This window comes from Coregonus lavaretus (genome assembly GCF_964263955.1).
Source record: "Coregonus lavaretus genome assembly, chromosome: 6".
Lineage (NCBI taxonomy): Eukaryota > Metazoa > Chordata > Actinopteri > Salmoniformes > Salmonidae > Coregonus > Coregonus lavaretus.
In genome coordinates this window covers 43,929,777-43,953,543 of record NC_139993.1, presented here as the reverse complement: position 1 = coordinate 43,953,543, position 23,767 = coordinate 43,929,777, and the positions used below count along the sequence as shown (strand labels likewise).

Below are 23,767 nucleotides of genomic sequence, written 5' to 3'. Positions count from 1 at the left end.
GTATGATTTTTAAGTAATTAATTTGCATTTTATTGCATGACATAAGTATTTGATCACCTACCAACCAGTAAGAATTCCGGCTCTCACAGACCTGTTAGTTTTTCTTTAAGAAGCCCTCCTGTTCTCCACTCATTACCTGTATTAACTGCACCTGTTTGAACTCATTACATGTATAAAAGACACCTGTCCACACACTCAATCAAACAGACTCCAACCTCTCCACAATGGCCAAGACCAGAGAGCTGTGTAAGGACATCAGGGATAAAATTGTAGACCTGCACAAGGCTGGGATGGGCTACAGGACAATAGGCAAGCAGCTTGGTGAGAAGGCAACAACTGTTGGCGCAATTATTAGAAAATGGAAGAAGTTCAAGATGACGGTCAATCACCCTCGGTCTGGGGCTCCATGCAAGATCTCACCTTGTGGGCCATCAATGATCATGAGGAAGGTGAGGGATCAGCCCAGAACTACACGGCAGGACCTGGTCAATGACCTGAAGAGAGCTGGGACCACAGTCTCAAAGAAAACCATTAGTAACACACTACGCCGTCATGGATTAAAATCCTGCAGCGCACGCAAGGTCCCCCTGCTCAAGCAAGCGCATGTCCAGGCCCGTCTGAAGTTTGCCAATGACCATCTGGATGATCCAGAGGAGGAATGGGAGAAGGTCATGTGGTCTGATGAGACAAAAATATAGCTTTTTGGTCTAAACTCCACTCACTGTGTTTGGAGGAAGAAGAAGGATGAGTACAACCCCAAGAACACCGTGAAGCATGGAGGTGGAAACATCATTCTTTGGGGATGCTTTTCTGCAAAGGGGACAGGACAACTGCACCGTATTAAGGGGAGGATGGATGGGGCCATGTATCGTGAGATCTTGGCCAACAACCTCCTTCCCTCAGTAAGAGCATTGAAGATGGGTCGTGGCTGGGTCTTCCAGCATGACAACGACCCGAAACACACAGCCAGGGCAACTAAGGAGTGGCTCCGTAAGAAGCATCTCAAGGTCCTGGAGTGGCCTAGCCAGTCTACAGACCTGAACCCAATAGAACATCTTTGGAGGGAGCTGAAAGTCCGTATTGCCCAGCGACAGCCCCAAAACCTGAAGGATCTGGAGAAAGTCTGTATGGAGGAGTGGGCCAAAATCCCTGCTGCAGTGTGTGCAAACCTGGTCAAGACCTACAGGAAACATATGATCTCTGTAAATGCAAACAAAGGTTTCTGTACCAAATATTAAGCTCTGCTTTTCTGATGTATCAAATACTTATGTCATGCAATAAAATGCAAATAAATTACTTAAAAATCATACAATGTGATTTTCTGGATTTTTGTTTAAGATTCCGTCTCTCACAGTTGAAGTGAACCTATGATAAAAATTACAGACCTCTACATGCTTTGTAAGTAGGAAAACCTGCAAAATCGGCAGTGTATCAAATACTTGTTCTCCCCACTGTACATGTCAACTATGACAGACAAAATGAGAAAAACAAATCCAGAAAATCACATTGTAGGATTTTTAATGAATTTATTTGCAAATTATGGTGGAAAATAAGTATTTGGTCAATAACAAAAGTTTCTCAATACTTTGTTATATACCCTTTGTTGGCAATGACACAGGTCAAACGTTTTCTGTAAGTCTTCACAAGGTTTTCACACACTGTTGCTGGTATTTTGGCCCATTCCTCCATGCAGATCTCCTCTAGAGCAGTGATGTTTTGGGGCTGTCGCTGGGCAACACAGACTTTCAACTCCCTCCAAAGATTTTCTATGGGGTTGAGATCTGGAGACTGGCTAGGCCACTCCAGGACCTTGAAATGCTTCTTACGAAGCTACTCCTTCGTTGCCCGGGCGGTGTGTTTGGGATCATTGTCATGCTGAAAGACCCAGCCACGTTTCATCTTCAATGCCCTTGCTGATGGAAGGAGGTTTTCACTCAAAATCTCACGATACATGGCCCCATTCATTCTTTCCTTTACACGGATCAGTCGTCCTGGTCCCTTTGCAGAAAAACAGCCCCAAAGCATGATGTTTCCACCCCCATGCTTCACAGTAGGTATGGTGTTCTTTGGATGCAACTCAGCATTCTTTGTCCTCCAAACACGACGAGTTGAGTTTTTACCAAAAAGTTATATTTTGGTTTCATCTGACCATATGACATTCTCCCAATCCTCTTCTGGATCATCCAAATGCACTCTTCAGACGGGCCTGGACATGTACTGGCTTAAGCAGGGGGACACGTCTTGCACTGCAGGATTTGAGTCCCTGGCGGCGTAGTGTGTTACTGATGGTAGGCTTTGTTACTTTGGTCCCAGCTCTCTGCAGGTCATTCACTAGGTCCCCCTGTGTGGTTCTGGGATTTTTGCTCACCGTTCTTGTGATCATTTTGACCCCACGGGGTGAGATCTTGCGTGGAGCCCCAGATCGAGGGAGATTATCAGTGGTCTTGTATGTCTTCCATTTCCTAATAATTGCTCCCACAGTTGATTTCTTCAAACCAAGCTGCTTACCTATTGCAGATTCAGTCTTCCCAGCCTGGTGCAGGTCTACAATTTTGTTTCTGGTGTCCTTTGACAGCTCTTTGGTCTTGGCCATAGTGGAGTTTGGAGTGTGACTGTTTGAGGTTGTGGACAGGTGTCTTTTATACTGATAACAAGTTCAAACAGGTGCCATTAATACAGGTAACGAGTGGAGGACAGAGGAGCCTCTTAAAGAAGAAGTTACAGGTCTGTGAGAGCCAGAAATCTTGCTTGTTTGTAGGTGACCAAATACTTATTTTCCACCATAATTTGCAAATAAATTCATAAAAAATCATACAATGTGATTTTCTGGATTTTTTTTCCTCAATTTGTCTGTCATAGCTGACGTGTACCTTTGATGAAAATTACAGGCCTCTCTCATCTTTTTAAGTGGGAGAACTTGCACAATTGGTGGCTGACTAAATACTTTTTTCCCCCACTGTATGTTCTGAGAAGGAAAATCAGATTTACAACAAATTAATGCATTTTCCTAGTCATGTATGCAGCCCTTTTTTTATTAATAGAAATGACTCACATAATCAGTTTTCATTATGGTGATGAGCAGATGGGCTTACTGTAACGTTCGACACAAAAATTACATAAATTAATTGCCATGAAATTCCCATTTTCAGTTTAAGGCACAACAAAACGTTTTTGAGATTGAAGTCCTCATAGAGGTCAGAAATGTCTGTTCCTTTCTGTAAACCTTTCAACAATATTAAAGAGAGCATTGCCACTGACTAGCATTCAGAGGATATCACTTTTACTTTGTCTTCTTGCTTTTTGACTTTTTGTTCTTCAATCCAGCTTTGGTTGCCTCATCCTGCAAAACAATAAAAGAAAGAACATTGAATAAAAGAGGGAAAATAGAAAAGATGAAGAGCACCACTTCATTACAAAGCTGGAAAACATACAGTAATTATCCCCAACCAGCGAGTTGTATACCTTATAAATGATAATCAGTGTATTAGATGTATACGCCTTCAGTGTAGTTGCATAGCAAATGGATACCAATGTTTCACCTTACTACGCATATTCCCCTGATCTGAATCAGGAAATGAGATGTGTAACCACCATGTTGCATTCATTATTCCACAAGAAGACCACATTGGCCAGACAACTCGCTGAACAAGGGAGAGCTCGGTTTGTTGTTTTGGAAAGTTTTTAAAGTCTTTGAAGAAGTGATCTATTGAAAGTCTCATCATGCTCTAGCGACTCCTTGTGGCAGGCCAGGCGCCTGCAAGCTGACTTCGGTCATCAGTTGGACGGTGTTTCCTCCGACACATTGGTGCGGCTGGCATCCGGGTTAAGCGAGCAGTGTGTCAAGAAGCAGTGCGGCTTGGCAGGGTCGTGTTTCGGAGGACGCATGGCTCTCGACCATCGCCTCTCCTGAGTCCGTAGGGGAGTTGCAGCGATGAGACAAGACTGTAACTACCAATTGGATACTATGAAATTGGGGAGAAAAAGGGTTAAAAATAATAATAATTAGAATAATAATAGAAAAAGAAATAAACATCAATAAAATGTTTGGTTACTAGCTAGCTACCTTTTGAGTTTGGATCCCTGTAACCAGTGCCTGTAATCTGGTTCAGGTTATTAAATCGACCTACCAGGGTGTTTACAAACACTATAGGAACAAGATCATCCACATGTATTGATCACATTTTTACTAATACTGTAGAACTTTGTTCTAAAGCTGTATCCGTACCCATTGGATCCAGTGATCACAATATAGTGGCTATATCTAGGAGAGCCAAAGTTCCAAAAGCTGGGCCTAAAATAGTGTATAAGATTTATCTGTGACTCTTATGTGGATTATGTTTAAAATATAAGGAGCATCCAGACGCTGCACTACATGAATTTATGAAATTGCTTCTTCCAATTATTGATAAACATGCACCTGTTAAGAAACTGACTGTTAGAACTGTTAAGGCTCCATGGATTGATGAGGAATTGAAAAACTGTACGGTTGAAAGAGATGGGCCAAAAGAAGTGGCTAATAAGTCTGACTTGCTGACTTACTGCAAATTGAGAAATTAACTCAACAAAAAGAAGAAACTGTATTATGAAGCCAAGATCAATGATATAAAGAATGATGAAAAACAAACTTTGCAGTACTTTAAATGACATTATGGGCAGAAAGACAAATTCAACTCCATCTTTCATCGAATCAGATGGCTTATTCGTCACAAAACCATTTGATGTTGCCAATTATTTTAATCATTACTTCATTGGCTAAGTGGGCAAAATTCAGCAAGAAATGCCAACAACGAACTGTAAGCCATCGTATTCATGCATTAATAAAACAAATTACAAAATAAAATAATTTTAAATTTTAATTTTGTAAAGTTAGTGTGGGAGAAGTGGAAAAAGTATTGTTATCGATCAATAATGACAAACCTCCTGGCATTGACAACTTAGATGGAAAGCTACTGAGGATGGTAGCTGACTCTATGGCCACTCCTATCTGTCATATCTTTAATCTGAGCCTAGAGGAAGGTGTTTGTCCTCAGGCATGGAGGGAAGCCCAAGTCATTCCCCTAACCAAGAATGGTAAAGCGGCCTTCACTTGTTTTAACAGCAGACCTATCAGCTTGCTGCCAGCTCTTAGCAAACTGTTGGAAAAAATGGTGTTTGACCAAATACAATGCTATTTTTCTGTAAACAAATTCACAACAGACTTTCAGCATGCTTATAGAGAAGGGCACGCAACATGTACTGCAGTGACACAAATGACTGATGATTGGTTGATAATAAGAAGATTGTGAGAGCTGTAATGTTCGATTTTAGTGCAGCCTTTGATATTATTGACCATAACCTGTTGTTGAGAAAACGTATGTTTTATGGCTTTTCAACCTATGCCATAGCTATCTAATAGAACTCAGAGGGTTTTCTTCAGTGGAGGCTCCTCAGCAGCACTCTTTAGGGTAGCACAATGGTGTAGCCGGAGGACAGCTAGCTTCTGTCCTCCTCTGGGTATGTTGACTTCAATACAAAACCTAGGAAGCTCATGGTTCTCACCCCCTTCCATAGACTTACACAGTAATTATGACCACTTCCGGAGGATGTCCTCCATCCTATCAGAGCTCTTGCAGCATGAACTGACATGTTGTCCACCCAATTAAAGGACCAGATAATGTACTGAAAGCTACAGCTACAGCTAGCTAGCAGTGCAGTGCATAAAATGTGGTGAGTTTTTGTTAAATTTCACTTTCACTTAGCTAGCTAATGCAGCGAGCTAGTTTAGCCTACTCAAACAGAGAGGGATGCAATGTTAGGTAGCTGGCTATGGCTATCCAACACTGGAACTCTTCCAAGTCAAGGTAAGCTTTTGGTTTTATTAATTTATTGCCACCGGGGCCCGCCGGTGTAACTGCTAAACTGGCTTTCTGACTGTACACTGTACTGCATGATTGTAGCGGGTTTACTAACGCATTAGTTCTAGTAGTTCTAGTTGACTATGACGTGACAACGATGTAGGCTGTGTGTAACGGTTAGTGGTCATGATATGAAGGTTTGGCTTGGAAAGGTTTTTTCGCCTGGTCACAGACAGCTTATGTGTTGTGTACTGAAGTGCACAAGCGAAGTGAAAAGGTGAGAGGAGGAGAGCTCGTAGTTGCGAGAAGGAATTACAGTGGGGAAAAAAAGTATTTAGTCAGCCACCAATTGTTTAAGTTCTCACACTTAAAAAGATGAGAGAGGCCTGTAATTTTCATCATAGGTACACGCCAACTATGACAGACAAATTGAGGAATTCTTTTTCCAGAAAATCACATTGTAGGATTTTTAATGAATTTGTTTGCAAATTATGGTGGAAAATAAGTATTTGGTCACCTACAAACAAGCAAGATTTCTGGCTCTCACAGACCTGTAACTTCTTCTTTAAGAGGCTCCTCTGTCCTCCACTCGTTACCTGTATTAATGGCACCTGTTTGAACTTGTTATCAGTATAAAATATACCTGTCCACAACCTCAAACAGTCACACTCCAAACTCCACTATGGCCAAGACCAAAGAGCTGTCAAAGGACACCAGAAACAAAATTGTAGACCTGCACCAGGCTGGGAAGACTGAATCTGCAATAGGTAAGCAGCTTGGTTTGAAGAAATCAACTGTGGGAGCAATTATTAGGAAATGGAAGACATACAAGACCACTGATAATCTCCCTCGATCTGGGGCTCCACGCAAGATCTCACCCCGTGGGGTCAAAATGCAAAAATTCCAGAACCACACAGGGGGACCTAGTAACAAAGCCTACCATCAGTAACACACTACGCCGCCAGGGACTCAAATCCTGCAGTGACAGACGTGTCCCCCTGCTTAAGCCAGTACATGTCCAGGCCCGTCTGAAGTTTGCTAGAGTGCATTTGGATGATCCAGAAGAGGATTGGGAGAATGTCATATGGTCAGATGAAACCAAAATATAACTTTTTGGTAAAAACTCAACTCTTCGTGTTTGGAGGACAAAGAATGCTGAGTTGCATCCAAAGAACACCATACCTACTGTGAAGCATGGGGGTGGAAACATCATGCTTTGGGGCTGTTTTTCTGCAAAGGGACCAGGACGACTGATCCGTGTAAAGGAAAGAATGAATGGGGCCATGTATCGTGAGATTTTGAGTGAAAACCTCCTTCCATCAGCAAGGGCATTGAAGATGAAACGGGCTGGGTCTTTCAGCATGACAATGATCCCAAACACACCGCCCGGGCAACGAAGGAGTGGCTTCGTAAGAAGCATTTCAAGGTCCTGGAGTGGCCTAGCCAGTCTCCAGATCTCAACCCCATAGAAAATCTTTGGAGGGAGTTGAAAGTCCGTGTTGCCCAGCGACAGCCCCAAAACATCACTGATCTAGAGGAGATCTGCATGGAGGAATGGGCCAAAATACCAGCAACAGTGTGTGAAAACCTTGTGAAGACTTACAGAAAACGTTTGACCTGTGTCATTGCCAACAAAGGGTATATAACAAAGTATTGAGAAACTTTTGTTATTGACCAAATACTTATTTTCCACCATAATTTGCAAATAAATTCTTTAAAAATCCTACAATGTGATTTTCTGGATTTTTATTCCTCATTTTGTCTGTCATAGTTGACGTGTACCTATGATGAAAATTACATGCCTCTCTCATCTTTTTAAGTGGGAGAACTTGCACAATTGGTGGCTGACTAAATACTTTTTTTCCCCACTGTATATATACAATGAGCAAAGTGATCATGCTGTTGTTATGTGTGTGGCTGCTATAAAAGTGAACTGTGTTTGCGTGTGATAAGGGGTGTATTCATTCTGCCGATTCTGTTGAAAAACATTTCTTAAACGGAAGCCAACGTAACGAAACGGGGATAAACATACCTGAATTTGTCCAATAGAAACTCTCATTTGCAACTGTTGGACTAATGATTACACCCTAGATCAGCTAGATAGATGCGGGCAAGAGTGTGCAAGGCGGTATTGAATGTGTCACTCTCTGTCACCTTGATTACTCAAGATTCTCTCGACCTGTGCACCTACGTTGTAAACTTTCATTCATAGGCTAGGTTGTAGCAACCTCAGGGAAAATTTGAAGTGTGTGCCTTTCCAAATCATGTCCAATCAATTGAATTTACCACAGGTGGACTCCAATCAAGTTGTAGAAAAATCTGAAGGATGAGCAATGGAAACAGGATGCACCTGAGCTCAATTTCAAGTCTCATAGCAAAGGGTCTGAATACTTATGTAAATAAGGTATTCCTGTTTTCTTTATTTGAAATACATTTGCAAACATTTCTAAAAACCTGTTTTTTTCGCTTTGTCATTATGGGGTATTGTGTGTAGATTGATGATATGTATTTATTTATTTAATCAATTTTAGAATTAGGCTAATGTAACAATGTGGAAAATGTGAATACTTTCCGAAAGCACTGTATCTACTTCCCCAGAGTCAGAGCATGCTAACTGTTCCTGTAAACTTCCAGCTATTGGCTCGTGAAACTACCTCTAATGTCCTTCATACTGGATGCAGAGACATAAAAATGGTATCCACAATGGTATTATGTTACAGCTAGCGATATTCATAAAATCATTATTTTTTACATAAAGAAATCCCCAAAAATATTTTTCTAAATAAAATAGATTTATTTTTAAATATACAGTACCAGTCAGAGGTTTGGACACACCTACTAATTCAAGGGTTTCTCATTATTTTTACTATTTTCTACATTGTAGAATAATAGTGAAGGCATCAAAACTATGAAATAACACAGATGGAATCATGTAGTAACCAAAAAAGTGTTCAACAAATCAAAATATATTTTAAATTTGAGATTCTTCAAAGTAGCCATCCTTTGCCTTGATGACAGTTTTGCACACTCTTGGCATTCTCTCAACCAGCTTCACCTGGAATGCTTTTCCAACAGTCTTGAAGGAGTTCCCACATATGCTGAACACTTGTTGGCTGCTTTTCCTTCACTCTGTGGTCCAACTCATCCCAAACCTCAGAAATTGGTTATACTGTAATTGTACCAGCCCTAAGAAGCAGTGCAATGGTTTACTCGCTACCGAAGCAATAGTGCACCCATATCTTAGCCAAAGCTGTCTATTTAGTCTGAAGCCTCATGTTTGGCTTCCTGCTAAGCTCACTCTGTACAGCTAAACTGGTGATAATTACAATGTATTGATTGTTAAATCATACAATCGCTTCACAGCAAGGCAAACGTATAAAGTTTCATTAAATCAAGCGTGAAAATTGCAATCTCGTGAACCATAAGCATACTTGGCAATTTAGGAAAACAAATTGCTGCCCAACCTAGACTTCTATTAGAAAGAGTAACAATATTGTCACATTGGACAACCTATTTGCAAGCTATAATGAGCATAGTTGTGGAAGGCACGTCCTCTTCACTTTTTTAGCAGTATGATGTTATTTCCCGGAACCACTTTCTGGGCCTGAATAGATCTGAAACAATGATTTATTCCCTTTTTAAGAGGTTTCAGTCAGCTCTGTCAGAACAGGTGCTTAAACTTGTTTGAGACCAGTTGCTACTCCATTGAAAATGGAGCTGTTGGCACTGCACACAGTCATTTGATATTTGATGCCGTTTCATCTCATGTCAGCATGGTTTGGGATTTGGTTATTGTGTGTAGTAAATGGAAGTGGGACACAAACATGAAAAGCTTCCACTCCCATACTTATACTTAAAGGGATACTTTGGGATTTTGTCAATGAGGCCCTTTATCTTCTTTCGCAGAGACAGATTACTTGTGGAAACCATTTTTATGTCTCTGTGTCCAGTATGATTAAAGTTAGAGGTAGTTTCGCGAGTCAGTGCTAACTAGCGTGCAATAACTGGAAGTCTATGGGTATCTACTAGCATTCTAGCAGATACCCGTAGAATTCCTGTCAACGCTACTTAGCATTGGCTCACAAAACTACCTCTAACTTCCTTCATACTGGACACAGAAACATAAAAATGGTATCAACTAGTTCAGGGATCCTCAACTAGATATTTCTTGAGCGGATGGTCAGAGGGCCGGAACATAATTACAAAAAATGTGTAGATTGCAAATTGACCGCAAGAAGCCCAAACAGATATAAATGTTTGACTAAAACAAAATCATTTCAAACATTGCTTACATTTGTATACGATCACGTGTCTCTCTATTATGCGTGGGAATACTTGTGAACAGATTTCTTAAATTAAAATCACTTGGAGCTGATTTCCTGGTGTTTTGACAGTCTTATGTACAACAATAAAACATGTTTTAAATTTTTGCTCAGAATACTTGGGGCCACCAGTTGGGGAACCCTGCACTAGTTCATCTGACTCTGGGGAAGTATATAAAGGGCCTCATTGCCAAAATCCCAAAGTATCCCTTTAAGATATTCAGTGGCACTACTATAGCACATGACCTCTAGTTTGTGACTGAATGGTTCCCATCGTGCTGCACCATAAAACAATAACAGAGAAGCAGTCATTAAGGTGATTCTGGAGGATCTAAAGGGGTTATGCATAATTTCCTTCAGAGACACAAGCTAAGGGCTTTCCATATTAATAACAACAATAATGACAACAAAGTGGAAAGTTGGACACCATCTTCAATTGGTTATATGCCCAAGTGTTATTGACTTATAAAAAGTAAAAAATTATAACTGTTCTGAATGAACTGATGTTTTTATTTAAGGAGATAATTAGGTAAAGACTACAGACACAGAGGAACAATAGAGTGCCAGCATCTTTTTAACCATGACAATCTTGCCACCTGTTTCAAAGACCTCATTTGCACAGAAATGAGGGGAAACAGAACATCATTCAGTTTAACTCAGAGTAGAAAATCCAATCCGCTCTGAACCAATCCCACTTTCCATAAATAACAATTGTTTCAGATAAGTAGAGGGGAAAGAACCATTAGACTTTCAGATTAGGTTCTATGTACTGTATATGCCTGCTTATGTCAAAAGCTTCCAAAAACGAGGAACGCAAAAACAATTCTGCATCAAGCTTGATTACAAACAAACATTTAAACTTAAATATAGATGTAAGATTCATTTCGCACACAGTATTCATTTTGAATTACTTCCAAGGTCTTGTTCAACATTCAGACTGAAGTCACTAAACGTACTTGTACACCTTACTAATAAGGAGAGAGGGTCTCACCGCAGAGGAAGTGTATCCCTCCTGGACCAGGATGTTTCTGGCAGAGTTGTTGATGTGTTTGAAACGGTCTGGACCCAGCAGAATCCCTCCATACCAGCGAGACACAACCACCAGCACATTCCGCACATCCAGGATCTGAGGTGTAACAACAGAGTGGTGTTGGCACAGAGAGAATGACAGTGGCACATGATAGATGTGTTAGATACTGTATGTGTGGATGTTGATTATTGTGTGTGCTTGTGCTCTGTTAGGACAATACAGGTTTGGCATAGACCCAAAGAGGGCTGAAAAAAATTCCATCATCACATGACAGATATGAATCACAAATAATGGCTGTTTGGGGAATGATTATAAAGCCGATGTTAAGCGTAAACAGAGGCATACAGACATGTTTTCCTCTCCCAAGATAAAGACATCAGCATACAGAGAGAATCGTTGTGGTAGGATTGTTCCCACAGCGAAATATAGATAACAGACTTAATAGCTAGCATCATCTTCCCTTAACAGATGATTTACAGTTGAAGTTGGAAGTTTACATACACTTAGGTTGGAGTCATTAAAACTCGTTTTTCAACCACTCCACACATTTCTTGTTAACAAACTATAGTTTTGGCAAGTCAGTTAGGACATCTACTTTGTGCATGACAGAAGTAATTTTTCCAACAATTGTTTACAGACAGATTATTTCACTTATAATTCACAGTGTCACAATTCCAGTGGGTAAGAAGTTTACATACACTAAGTTGACTGTGCCTTTAAACCAGGAAATGATGTTATGGCTTTAGAAGCTTTTGATAGGCTAATTGACATAATTTGAGTCAATTGGAGGTGTACCTGTGGATGTATTTCAAGGCCTACCTTCAAACTCAGTGCCTCTTTGCTTGACATCATGGGAAAATCAAAATAAATCAGCCAAGACCTCAGAAAAAGAATTGTAGACATCCACAAGTCTGGTTCATCCTTGGGAGCAATTTTCAAACGCCTGAAGGTACCACATTCATCTGTACAAACAATAGTACGCAAGTATAAACACCATGGGACCACGCAGCCGTCACACCGCTCAGGAAGGAGACACGTTCTGTCTCCTAGAGATGAACGTACTTTGGTGCGAAAAGTGCAAATAAATCCCAGAACAACAGCAATGGACCTTGTGAAGATGCTGGAGGAAACAGGTACAAAAATATCTATATCCACAGTAAAATGAGTCCTATATCAACATAACCTGAAAGGCCGCTCAGCAAGGAAGAATCCACTGCTCCAAAACCGCCATAAAAAAGCCAAACTACGGTTTGCAACTGCACATGGGGAAAAATATCATGCTTTTTGGAGAAATGTCCTCTGGTCTGATGAAACAAAAATAGAACTGTTTGGCCATAATGACCCATGTTATGTTTGGAGGAAAAAGGGGGTTACTTGCAAGCCGAAGAACACCATCCCAACTGTGAAGCACGGGGGTGGCAGCATCATGCTGTGGGGGTGCTTTGCTGCAGGAGGGACTGGTGCACTTCACAAAATAGATGGCATCATGAGGAAGGAAAATTATGTGGATATATTGAAGAAACATCTCAAGACATCAGTCAGGAAGTTAAAGCTTTGTCGCAAATGGGTCTTCCAAAACGACCCCAAGCATACTTCCAAAGTTGTGGCAAAATGGCTTAAGGACAACAAAGTCAAGGTATTGGAGTGGCCATCACAAAGCCCTGACCTCAATCCTATAGAAAATGTGTGGGCAGAACTGAAAAAGCGTGTGCGAGCAAGGAGGCCTACAAACCTGACTCAGCTCTGTCAGGAGGAATGGGCCAAAATTCACCCAACTTATTGTGGGAAGCTTGTGGAAGGCTACCCGAAACATTTGACCGAAGTTAAAGAATGTAAAGGCAATGCTACCAAATACTAATTGAGAGTATGTAAACTTCTGACCCACTGGGAATGTGATGAAAGAAATAAAAGCTGAAATAAATTATTCTGACATTTCACATTCTTAAAATAAAGTGGTGATCCTAACTGACCTAAGACTGGGAATTTTTACTAGGATTAAATGTCAGGAATTGTGAAAAACTGAGTTTAAATGTATTTGGCTAAGGTGTATGTAAACTTCCGACTTCAACTGTATGTCAACTCTCTCAGGGTTCCAACAACAGTGTGCTTGGAGATTTGGATGAGCAACATTCTGGTCATTGGTCCATGTACCCAAGCACCTCCTCATATCAAAGAGGATGTGATGATTAGCAAGACGATTGAAAGGCCACATGTGACAGGGGATGACTAGTGAACACCCCCTGGAAGCCTGGTTTCAGCTTTGCAGCTGACACAGGATGCATCTTAAAGAATAAACCTTTATTCAGGAAAATATCTGCCTCAGTCCCTCCGCTGTCAATCAACAGCCCTACACGCAGCAGGGGAGAAATTGGCTATGGGAGACAACGCCAATGCCATCTGTCTATTAACTGTAATAATAAACGTCTCCCTTTATTCTCCGCTCTGCACTTCACATTCGTACTGCCAAAATGAGTAAATACTAAATTCAAAACCAGGAGACGAAGAAGGGGTCTGAGAGGAAAATAGATGAGAGAAAACCAGATTTAGAATGAGCCCTCAAAGTAAATTGCCTGTCAGTGTTGAGAGGTTCAAGTAGAACATTAATCAGAATGTTACCCAAAAGCACCTGGGTGGTAGTGGTGGGGGGTGACTGAAGGCTCTTCTCTTCACTTGTTAGGTCAGATTCAGTGACAATGGAAAGATGATGACATACAGTCAGGTCCAAAATTATTGGCACCCTTGAGAAAGATGAGCAAAAAAGACTAAAATAAATAATTCAAATACTGAGCTATATTGTATGCTCAACAAATTGGGGAAATTATATATTTTTATACTAATACAATTGCTCAGAGAAGTAATATTTTTTTTACTCAAAAAGGTAGGGGCCAAAATGATTGACACCCCGTTTTTCCAATACCTTTCAATACCTTTTTCTAAAATGTTTTATGAGTTGGAGAACACATTGGGAAGGATCTTAGACCATTCCTCCATACAGAATCTTTCCAGATCCTTGATATCCTTCATCTGCGGTTATGGACTGTCCTTTTAAATTCAAACCACAAGTTTTCAAAGGGGTTCAAGTCCGAAGACTGAGATGGCCATTGCAAAATGTCAATTATAAACTGGGTGGTTTGAGCACTGAATGCTGATTGGCTGAAAGCCGTGGGATATAAGACCGTATTCCATGGGTATGACAAAACATTTATTTTTACTGGTTCTAATTACGTTGGTAATCAGTTTATAATAGCAATAAGGCACCTCGGGGGTTTGTGGTATATGGCCAATATACCACAGCTAAATCTAGGCACTCCGCGTTGCGTCGTGCTTAAGAACAGCCCTTAGCCGTGGTATATTGGCCATATCATCTTTGTGGATTTTGATTTGTGCTTGGGGTTATTGTCTAGCTGGAAGATCCACTTGCAGCCAAGTGTCAGCCTCCTGGCAGAGGCAACCAGGTTTTTGGCTAAAATGTCCTGGTACTTGGTAAAGTTCATGATGCCGTTGACCTTAACAAGGGCCACAGGACCAGGGGAAGCAAAATAGCCCCAGAACATCAAAGATCCACCATCATATTTTACAGTAGGTATGAGGTACTTTTCTGTATATACTTCCGTTTTTCGACACCTAACCCACCACTGGTGTTTGTGGCCAAAGAGCTCTATCTTCATGTAATTTGAATATAGCACCGTCTGGAGTTTGATAAACGGCATTGGCACTTGGATTGGAACAAGTGCTATGGTCAGTCATAAGTCGGTCTCCATTGAACCGACTGGACAAAATCATATTGTCCAGAGCATAGATAGAGCAACGCTCTGTGGGGTTCAGGCTGAACCGTTCAGCTCAGTACAAATTCCTTTCAAGATGTCTCATCCCATTCATGGTCCATTGCTATTGATTTTGGCAAGGGGCTACCATCAAAGGCAGATTCATCTGAGAAACGTGTAAACAAGACTCTGGACTCCAGCAGATAAATCCAATGATGCATTTCACAGTGGTGCACTCCCACTGTCATAGTCTGACATTTGGCATTCATGCCGGCTGATTTTGTGGATGCTGTGGGTGAATACGAATGCATGAAACAGAGGGCATGAAAACGATTTGATTGTTGGAGCCTCAGTCTGTACCCACTAGTATTGACTGGGACAGTATTGAATGCTTGCTTGAATTAGGGATGGGCATGAATACTCGAATGGACGTCAAAGCTCAACAAATTCGAAATGGACTGGTTGACTGAAGTAGGAAAATATGTTCCAACAATGCCCTGCAGTTTTGGAATAATTGCTTCCCGTCTATTTTCAGCTTATGCTACTTTGAAAACTGCTAGTGCCATTTAGAATTGGTTAGCCTAGGCTATAACCCCCCTAAACAGACAGGTTCCATCAGAATCATTGAGCATATGCCTACTCACCAAACAGATGTCATGGCCGTATTTCATCATCATGCTGTGTTCAATGTGGAATTGTTAATCCATTTGGAAAATTCCAAAGGACAGACAGAATAAACAAAATCGAACATCTGTATATCAAAAATAAAACTTTTTTTTTTTAAGACTGTAAAAATGAGTCTCTGCTTGCCACTCAGCATTAATGAACTCCCTAGAGTCGATTGATGCACCGGCAGAGCTAAAGAGGTGTTTGTCAGACCATGACACATCCTGAAAATCAGTCCTCTCACGAAAATGTCTGTAGCGTCCGAACGTTTTGACCTACAAACTATTATGGAAAGGGTGAGACTCTCACGAAGGTGTTCTCCGTTTTGCTCTATGACCCCCACAAGTATCACGGGACTCGTCTGAAGATAACCGGTACCGGTAAAAAAAGTACTGTATGAAGGTAGTTTGTGCCTACCCAATTTTTGTTATAAATGTGGGTAAAAAATATATATACAGTACCAGTCAAAAGTTTGGATACACCTATTCATTCCAGGGTTTTCTTTATTTTTACTATTTTCTACATTGTAGAATTATAGTGAAGACATCAAAACTATGAAATAACACATACGGAATCATGTAGTAACCAAAAAAGTGTTAAACAAATCAGAATATATGTTATATTTGAGATTCTTCAAAGAAGCCACCCTTTGCCTTGATGACAGCTTTGCACACTCTTGCCATTCTCTCAACCAGCTTTTTTAGAAAAGCTGAAAAGCTGGTTTTTAGAAATGTTTGTTTCTTATGATTGATTTTTTGACTGTATTTTTTGCCATTTATTAATGTTATTCAATGCGTTTCTCTGGGATATAGTAGTAAAGGCCAAATTCTATATTTTATCAAATCATTTTTTCATAAAATAAATGAATACCTAAAGGTTTCCTAAAATTCCAAATCAAATAGCTAAATTATCCATAGTATGACAGTCTTAAAACAATTCCATATGACTAGCGTACAGGGTGTGTACTCGTACACCAAGCTGCCTCACGCTACAGAAACAGGACATAGGCTCCTGCCAAGGCTTGTGCAAGGCTACTTACTTATCAAAGTGAATATTAAATAGGATATATTGTATATTACCTTCGACTTAACATTATATTCAAGTTATAAACAGTAGAGGGTCAGTGAACCACAGAGGGTTGGTTTGAAAACGTAAAATGGGTCCCTGAGGCATAAGGCAACTGTGTGAATACTGAATGAAGCACTAGAGGGAACGGAGCAAAGTGGACAGAGAGCAAAGCACCTGTAGTAAGTGAAGCAATCGTCCTCCCGCTGCGGTCTCTCCATCATCCTCACAGTCCTGCAGGAAACTCTGCTTGTCTTCACAGTATATCCTACAATACAGAGAATAAAGGTTGTAGTTGGTTGAGACTTTTAGGTTGAGAATGTACGTAAACTGCATGTCTCTTCGAAGGAAACTTTCAATGCTCTAAATGTCAGCATCTCCTAAAAGCATATCAAGCATCTCATAAAGGCTCAATGTAATTCATTAAACCTATTTTCCACCTTGTTTGTACTTGAGCTCTAAGAGCTTTAATGAGCTCTGTTGACAGAAATTACTTTTTTTTTTCTCATCATCAAATAACAAGTGATCAACTGTGTGATTAGAGAGATATACACCCACTGTGAATATTAAAACATGTTATGTATATTCAAAACTGGATGCTCTACCTGTATGCATAAATATTGTGAGTGGCACTTGCAATCTTCTTGTTTTCATACAGCTTTTCAAGAACCATTCTAACCTGAAACACAAAAACAAATCTGTTTGAATTGCCTCCTTTCCTCTAATCATACTCTCAACATTAGAAGTATGATGGATACATCTATCCCCAAAGTACAACTTCTGCAGTAAAGACAGAAAGGTACCCCACTCTCATCTGAGAACTCCTGTGTGGTGCATAAAGATGAGGGTAATCATTTTCAACACAATGTCTGCTTGATTCCTCTTCAAACAGATTGCATATCCAACAGAAAAACTAAGATAAAACCCCAAACAGGTGCGGTTGACTCCTACTCATGACAATATATTAGATAACTTTATTTCAAAAGTTTGTATAAACAGTTTTCTTATAAAAATAGCCTACTTGTATATTGGGTGGGTAATCGTAATACTGAAAATGTACAGCATGTAAAAAGAGAACCATACAGTTGTTTAATAGTTAACTGTTGATGCTTATGGTACAATGTGCACTGTAATTACGTTCCCATCACATCTACACAGTTAATGTACTCTCCAGGAAATTACATAATCATCACTGTCTAAATTGCATATGATGGCAGGTGAGATCTGTTTAAAGCAGCTCTTTCTGTTTTTCTCCTGAGAACATTTAGCAGCAGGAGCACAGCCTGAGGATGTTTAGTTTTCCATATTGGAGGCACATTAGCATTGAAACGACATCCTCTCCACATGAGCTTTAACTCACAGCTTCTTCTCTCTCCCAACAGGGTAGCATTGTCTAGCATGGTTTTGAAGATTATAAGGCTTGTGATTTACTTGCCTAACTCGTTCTGTGATGGATGTGAGAATATTCATGTAATATAGTCAGAGAGAGGAGGGAGACAGGTGAGGGCCTACACAGTACCTGTCTAGGTGTTACCACAGGGGCTAGGTGCGGTTGGAAGGTGCTGCGTCTTTCTGTTATCGTCTCCCCCAGTTTAATAGGAGGTAGTTCCTCATCTACAAAGATTTATAAACACAAAAATAAAAAGCACACGGAATAACCAATTAACACTGGATTAACATGTGGGCAGCAAGCACAATTCAGTTTATATACAAAATGTAAACTGTTACTTCATTTCAGATAAGTGTATAATTGAGGCTTAGAAATTCCACTTGTTTTTATTATTATTTCTCTATTCAAGAATATGCAGTCAGTGCCATACCACTTGAGTGATTTTCGAAGAGGTGTGCATTCTCTGTGTTCAGCTTCAGAGCGCGGTAATCTGGCATTTCTTCATCATCCGCCACTTCCTCCTCCTCTGTTGCCATATTTCTCACCTCTGTTTGCTCCACTGTGAGAGAAGTAGAAAGATGGACAGGCTGGGAAATGAATTCAATGTGTATTTGTGATTGTATATCTTTGTGTCCCATGATGCATTTGAGTGACTTTGAAGGCCCTTTCTGCCTTGATTACAGTGAGGGAAAAAAGTATTTGATCCCCTGCTGATTTTGTACGTTTGCCCACTGACAAAGAAAGGATCAGTCTATAATTTTAATGGTAGGTTTATTTGAACAGTGAGAGAACAAAAAAATCCAGAAACATGCATGTTAAAAATGTTATAAATTGATTTGCATTTTAATGAGGGAAATAAGTATTTGACCCCCTCTCAATCAGAAACATTTCTGGCTCCCAGGTGTCTTTTATACAGGTAACGAGCTGAGATTAGAAGCACACTCTTAAAGTGCTCCTAATCTCAGCTTGTTACCTGTATAAAAGACACCTGTCCACAGAAGCAATCAATCAATCAGATTCCAAACTCTCCACCATGGCCAAGACCAAAGAGCTCTCCAAGGATGTCAGGGACAAGATTGTAGACCTACACAAGGCTGGAATGGGCTACAAGACCATCGCCAAGCAGCTTGGTGAGAAGGTGACAACAGTTGGTGCGATTATTCACAAATGGAAGAAACACAAAAGACCTGTCAATCTCCCTCGGCCTGGAGCTCCATGCAAGATCTCACCTCGTGGAGTTGCAATGATCATGAGAACGGTGAGGAATCAGCCTAGAACTACACGGGAGGATCTTGTCAATGATCTCAAGGCAGCTGGGACCATAGTCACCAAGAAAACAATTGGTAACACACTACGCCGTGAAGGACTGAAATCCTGCAGCGCCCGCAAGGTCCCCCTGCTCAAGAAAGCACATATACAGGGCCGTCTGAAGTTTGCCAATGAACATCTGAATGATTCAGAGGAGAACTGGGTGAAACTGTTGTGGTCAGATGAGACCAAAATCGAGCTCTTTGGCATCAACTCAACTCGCCGTGTTTGGAAGAGGAAGAATGCTGCCTATGACCCCAAGAACACCATCCCCACCGTCAAACATGGAGGTGGAAACATTATGCTTTGGTGGTGTTTTTCTGCTAAGGGGACAGGACAACTTCACCGCATCAAAGGGACGATGGACGGGGCCATGTACTGTCAAATGTACTGTTGGGTGAGAACCTCCTTCCCTCAGCCAGGGCATTGAAAATGGGTCGTGGATGGGAATTCAAGCATGACAATGACCCAAAACACACGGCCAAGGCAACAAAGGAGTGGCTCAAGAAGAAGTACATTAAGGTCCTGGAGTGGCCTAGCCAGTCTCCAGACCTTAATCCCATAGAAAATCTGTGGAGGGAGCTGAAGGTTCGAGTTGCCAAATGTCAGCCTCCAAACCTTAATGACTTGGAGAAGATCTGCAAAGAGGAGTGGAACAAAATCCCTCCTGAGATGTGTGCAAACCTGATGGCCAACTACAAGAAACGTCTGACCTCTGCGATTGCCAACAAGGGTTTTGCCACCAAGTACTAAGTAATGTTTTTCAGAGGGGTCAAATACTTATTTCCCTCATTAAAATGCAAATCAATTTCTAACATTTTTGACATGTGTTTTTCTGGATTTTTTTGTTGTTATTCTGTCTCTCACTGTTCAAATAAACCTACCATTAAAATTATAGACTGATCATGTCTTTGTCAGTGGGCAAACATACAAAATCAGCAGGGGATCAAATACTTTTTTCCCTCACTGTATGGGGTTCTTTTCTGCTTATGCATTCTCATTTCAACGCCAAACCCACCACTGGTGTGAGTGGCCAAAGAGCTCTATTTTCATGTCATCTGACCAAAGCACCAGTTCCAATTCAAGTGCCAATGCCGTTTAGCAAACTCCAGACATTTACATTTGTTGGATGACATGAAAATAGAGCTCTTTGGCCACTCACACCAGTGGTGGGTTTGGTGTTGAAATGAGAATGCATAAGCAGAAAAGAACCCCATACCTACTGTAAAATACCGTGGTGGATACAATATAGCTCAGTATTTGAATTATTTATTTTATGCAGTCATTTTTGCTCATCTTTATCAACGGTGTCAATAATTTTGGACCCCACTGTATAGGCCTTTTCATCAAAGAATCCCAAATCACTTCTCTGACAGCTTTTAATCTAGATAACGATGCTTCCACAAGTAAAATGATTGCATTTTGAATAGTAGTTCATTAAAAAGGGGAAAACATTGCAATGAGAAGAAATGTAAATTAAGGTTCAGAGGGCATTAACACCAACCATTGCCCAAATCAGTTGCTCATTATGGAAGAGACACAAGCTGTAATTTGAACAAACAGTACCATTTTCGACTTGCCTTTTATACTTTTATGAATGTGCTCCAAACTGAATTATTTCCTCTAAAGCAAGGATGCTCTGTGACCTATACCCAGCATCTAATTTTCACAGCATACACATTCTCTACTTCCCCCATTTCAGTTGATCATAACAACTGTACAGAGAGAAAGAACATAATTACAATGATAGGACTGCATCCATATGTATGGATTCCATAGTCATTCATTGAAATAGTACTAAATTAAAGCAATGTGCTTAATTAGCTAATACAAGCTTAACGGCTTTAGAAAGTGAATAGAGTTCGAATAATATGAGATCCTGTCTTTCTTGGTATTCAAAAAGGGGAATAAAAGGCATTAAGACTCATCCATTCATAGAAAACCATTTTCAAAGACACTAAAACAAACAACCAAATGTACTTCTCTTTCCTCAGTCTCTTTTTTAAAATCTTTGACAAAGGTTTCATCACAGGCTCACAGCACTGAAAGCCATTACTCAGATACTGATCTTCATTCAGTTCAATTACAGAAACAGGAAAGAGGGCTTTTCATATACCACCCACCAAGTCGTGTTCATCTTAGCACAATGATGCATGGGAGCACATCAAAGACCTGAATGAAAGACCCCCAGATTTCTGACTGTCATCTCCAAGAAAGGAGATCGAAATCAAGCTTTCTCAAAAGTTTTTCTGTTTGAGCTCATTGGCATTGATATCTATCTATATGAGGAAGGCAATGGGTGCACACTTTTGTAATTGGATTTCTGGAGTTGGAAAAAATAATGTATTTACTGCCCTCTAGTGTAACAATAAAGCATACTATCAATCAGACGTGACATGTGATTCTCACCTGTGTCTGTGCTTTGGGATTTCTCCAGGAGGAACTCCCGGATCTTCTCCACCCAGAGGTAGAGGATGCTCTCCCCAGTATTCTCCCTGTTAGGAAAGACACCACTGGTTAGTTTGATGTCAGTGGAGGCATATCTCCTCAGAGACATGGGTGAGACAGGGTAATGGACTGTAATCAGCAATAACGCGAGCTAACATGGCTTCACCATCAGGCAATCCATCTTTAGGTTAGCCTTATGACGGCATCCCCTCCATCTTCAGGGATTACTAGTCTGTGCTTCATGTCAGTGATTATGAAATCCACTTACACATAGAGCTCCTCAAGGCTGTTGGACAGGGTCATTCTATCAGGGCCCCGCAACCATGCTGCACTGCAGATTCAAGAGAAGGCAGAATATGGCTCAAATGTTAGTCTTAATAATGACCTTTTTTTTTTATGCCTGATGCATGTTTATCAGAGGTAGTGTAAGTGTACTGTACTGTAAAACCCGACATAAGCTTACTTTATTTGGTAGACAGGTGGCGCTGCACTCGGGTAATCATGTGGGAGAATGATCTAATTATGGAAATTAAACTCTTGAGTTATTATTGTCTTACACTGCTCTGAAACTTTTTAAACACACACACATTTTATGAAACAATTACCTGTAAACATGCTTTCAGTTTTGGATGGTCTATATCATCAGTTATTTTGATACAAAATATTCTTGCTGCTTCATCAATAACACACCATTCGTCACCGTATATGGAGGAAAGTGCCTCGACCTCTTCGATCTGATGAAGAAAATAGTGTAATATTGAGTTATAATAATAATAATAATATATTCATCTAAAAGCAAATTATCTGTAAACTTTCACTCGTCTGTTTTGACAGTTGAGTCAAATATATTAAAAGTATGAGTCAAAGTACAAACATATGGGTCACGCTCTCCACTAATGTGAACTTCAGTCATGCCCAGCCCTGAGTTCTGTTCAACAGTAGGGTACATACTTGAGATTGAAGATCCCCTGCATTCTCGACATCTATAATGTTTGCCATTCATTTATCCAAAGCAAGTAAGCAGACAAACACTTCAGTTCATACTTAGAAGTAGTAGTGTTACAGTAGTCTATTCGTACAGTATCAACACAAAATTAGCTCGATAAGAGGCTTGCTTGACATACTGTATCACCAACTCAGCTGTAGCTCTGACAGGACGGAACAACTTCCGGGTCAAGGTTCTTCTTTTTCTTCAGTGGGGTTTATCGGCGGTTGGCATCCAACGTTATGGTGCATTACCGCCACTTACTGTACTGGAGTGTGGGCCAGAGACGGATAATCTAAAACCTACAGTGAGGGATTACATTTACATTTACGTCATTTAGCAGACGCTCTTATCCAGAGCGATTTACAAATTGGTGCATTCACCCTATAGCCAGTGGGATAACCACTTGACATTTTTTTTTTTTTTTTTTTTGGGGGGGGGGTAGAAGGATTACTTTATCCTATCCCAGGTATTCCTTAAAGAGGTGGGGTTTCAAATGTCTCCGGAAGGTGGTGAGTGACTCCGCTGTCCTGGCGTCGTGAGGGAGCTTGTTCCACCATTGGGGTGCCAGAGCAGCGAACAGTTTTGACTGGGCTGAGCGGGAACTATGCTTCCGCAGAGGAAGGGGAGCCAGCAGGCCAGAGGTGGATGAACGCAATGCCCTCGTTTGGGTGTAGGGACTGATCAGAGCCTGAAGGTACGGAGGTGCCGTTCCCCTCACAGCTCCATAGGCAAGCACCATGGTCTTGTAACAGATGCGAGCTTCAACGTATTTGATCCCCTGCTGATTTTGTACGTTTGCCCACTGACAAAGAAATGATCAGTCTATAATTTTAATGGTAGGTTTATTTGAACAGTGAGAGACAGAATAACAACAACAAAATCCAGAAAAACGCATGTCAAAAATGTTATAAATTGATTTGCATTTTAATGAGGGAAATAAGTATTTGACCCC

The 23,767-nt window shown here is 40.6% G+C and overlaps 1 protein-coding gene across 1 annotated transcript; it reads right to left on the bottom strand.

Annotated features, from left to right (window-relative positions):
• Positions 1–2,917: 2,917 nt before the first annotated feature.
• On the bottom strand, positions 2,918–22,977 carry impact (impact RWD domain protein). Its single transcript, XM_084163709.1, has 11 exons — positions 22,779–22,977; positions 22,433–22,561; positions 22,291–22,343; positions 22,096–22,158; positions 21,789–21,874; positions 18,502–18,630; positions 18,201–18,295; positions 17,287–17,360; positions 16,859–16,949; positions 11,148–11,282; positions 2,918–3,340 (listed from the first exon to the last, which is right to left on the bottom strand). Exons 1-11 carry the CDS (start codon positions 22,824–22,826, stop codon positions 3,281–3,283), a joined length of 963 nt encoding a protein of 320 aa, XP_084019835.1. The 5' UTR covers positions 22,827–22,977; the 3' UTR covers positions 2,918–3,280.
• Positions 22,978–23,767: the final 790 nt, after the last annotated feature.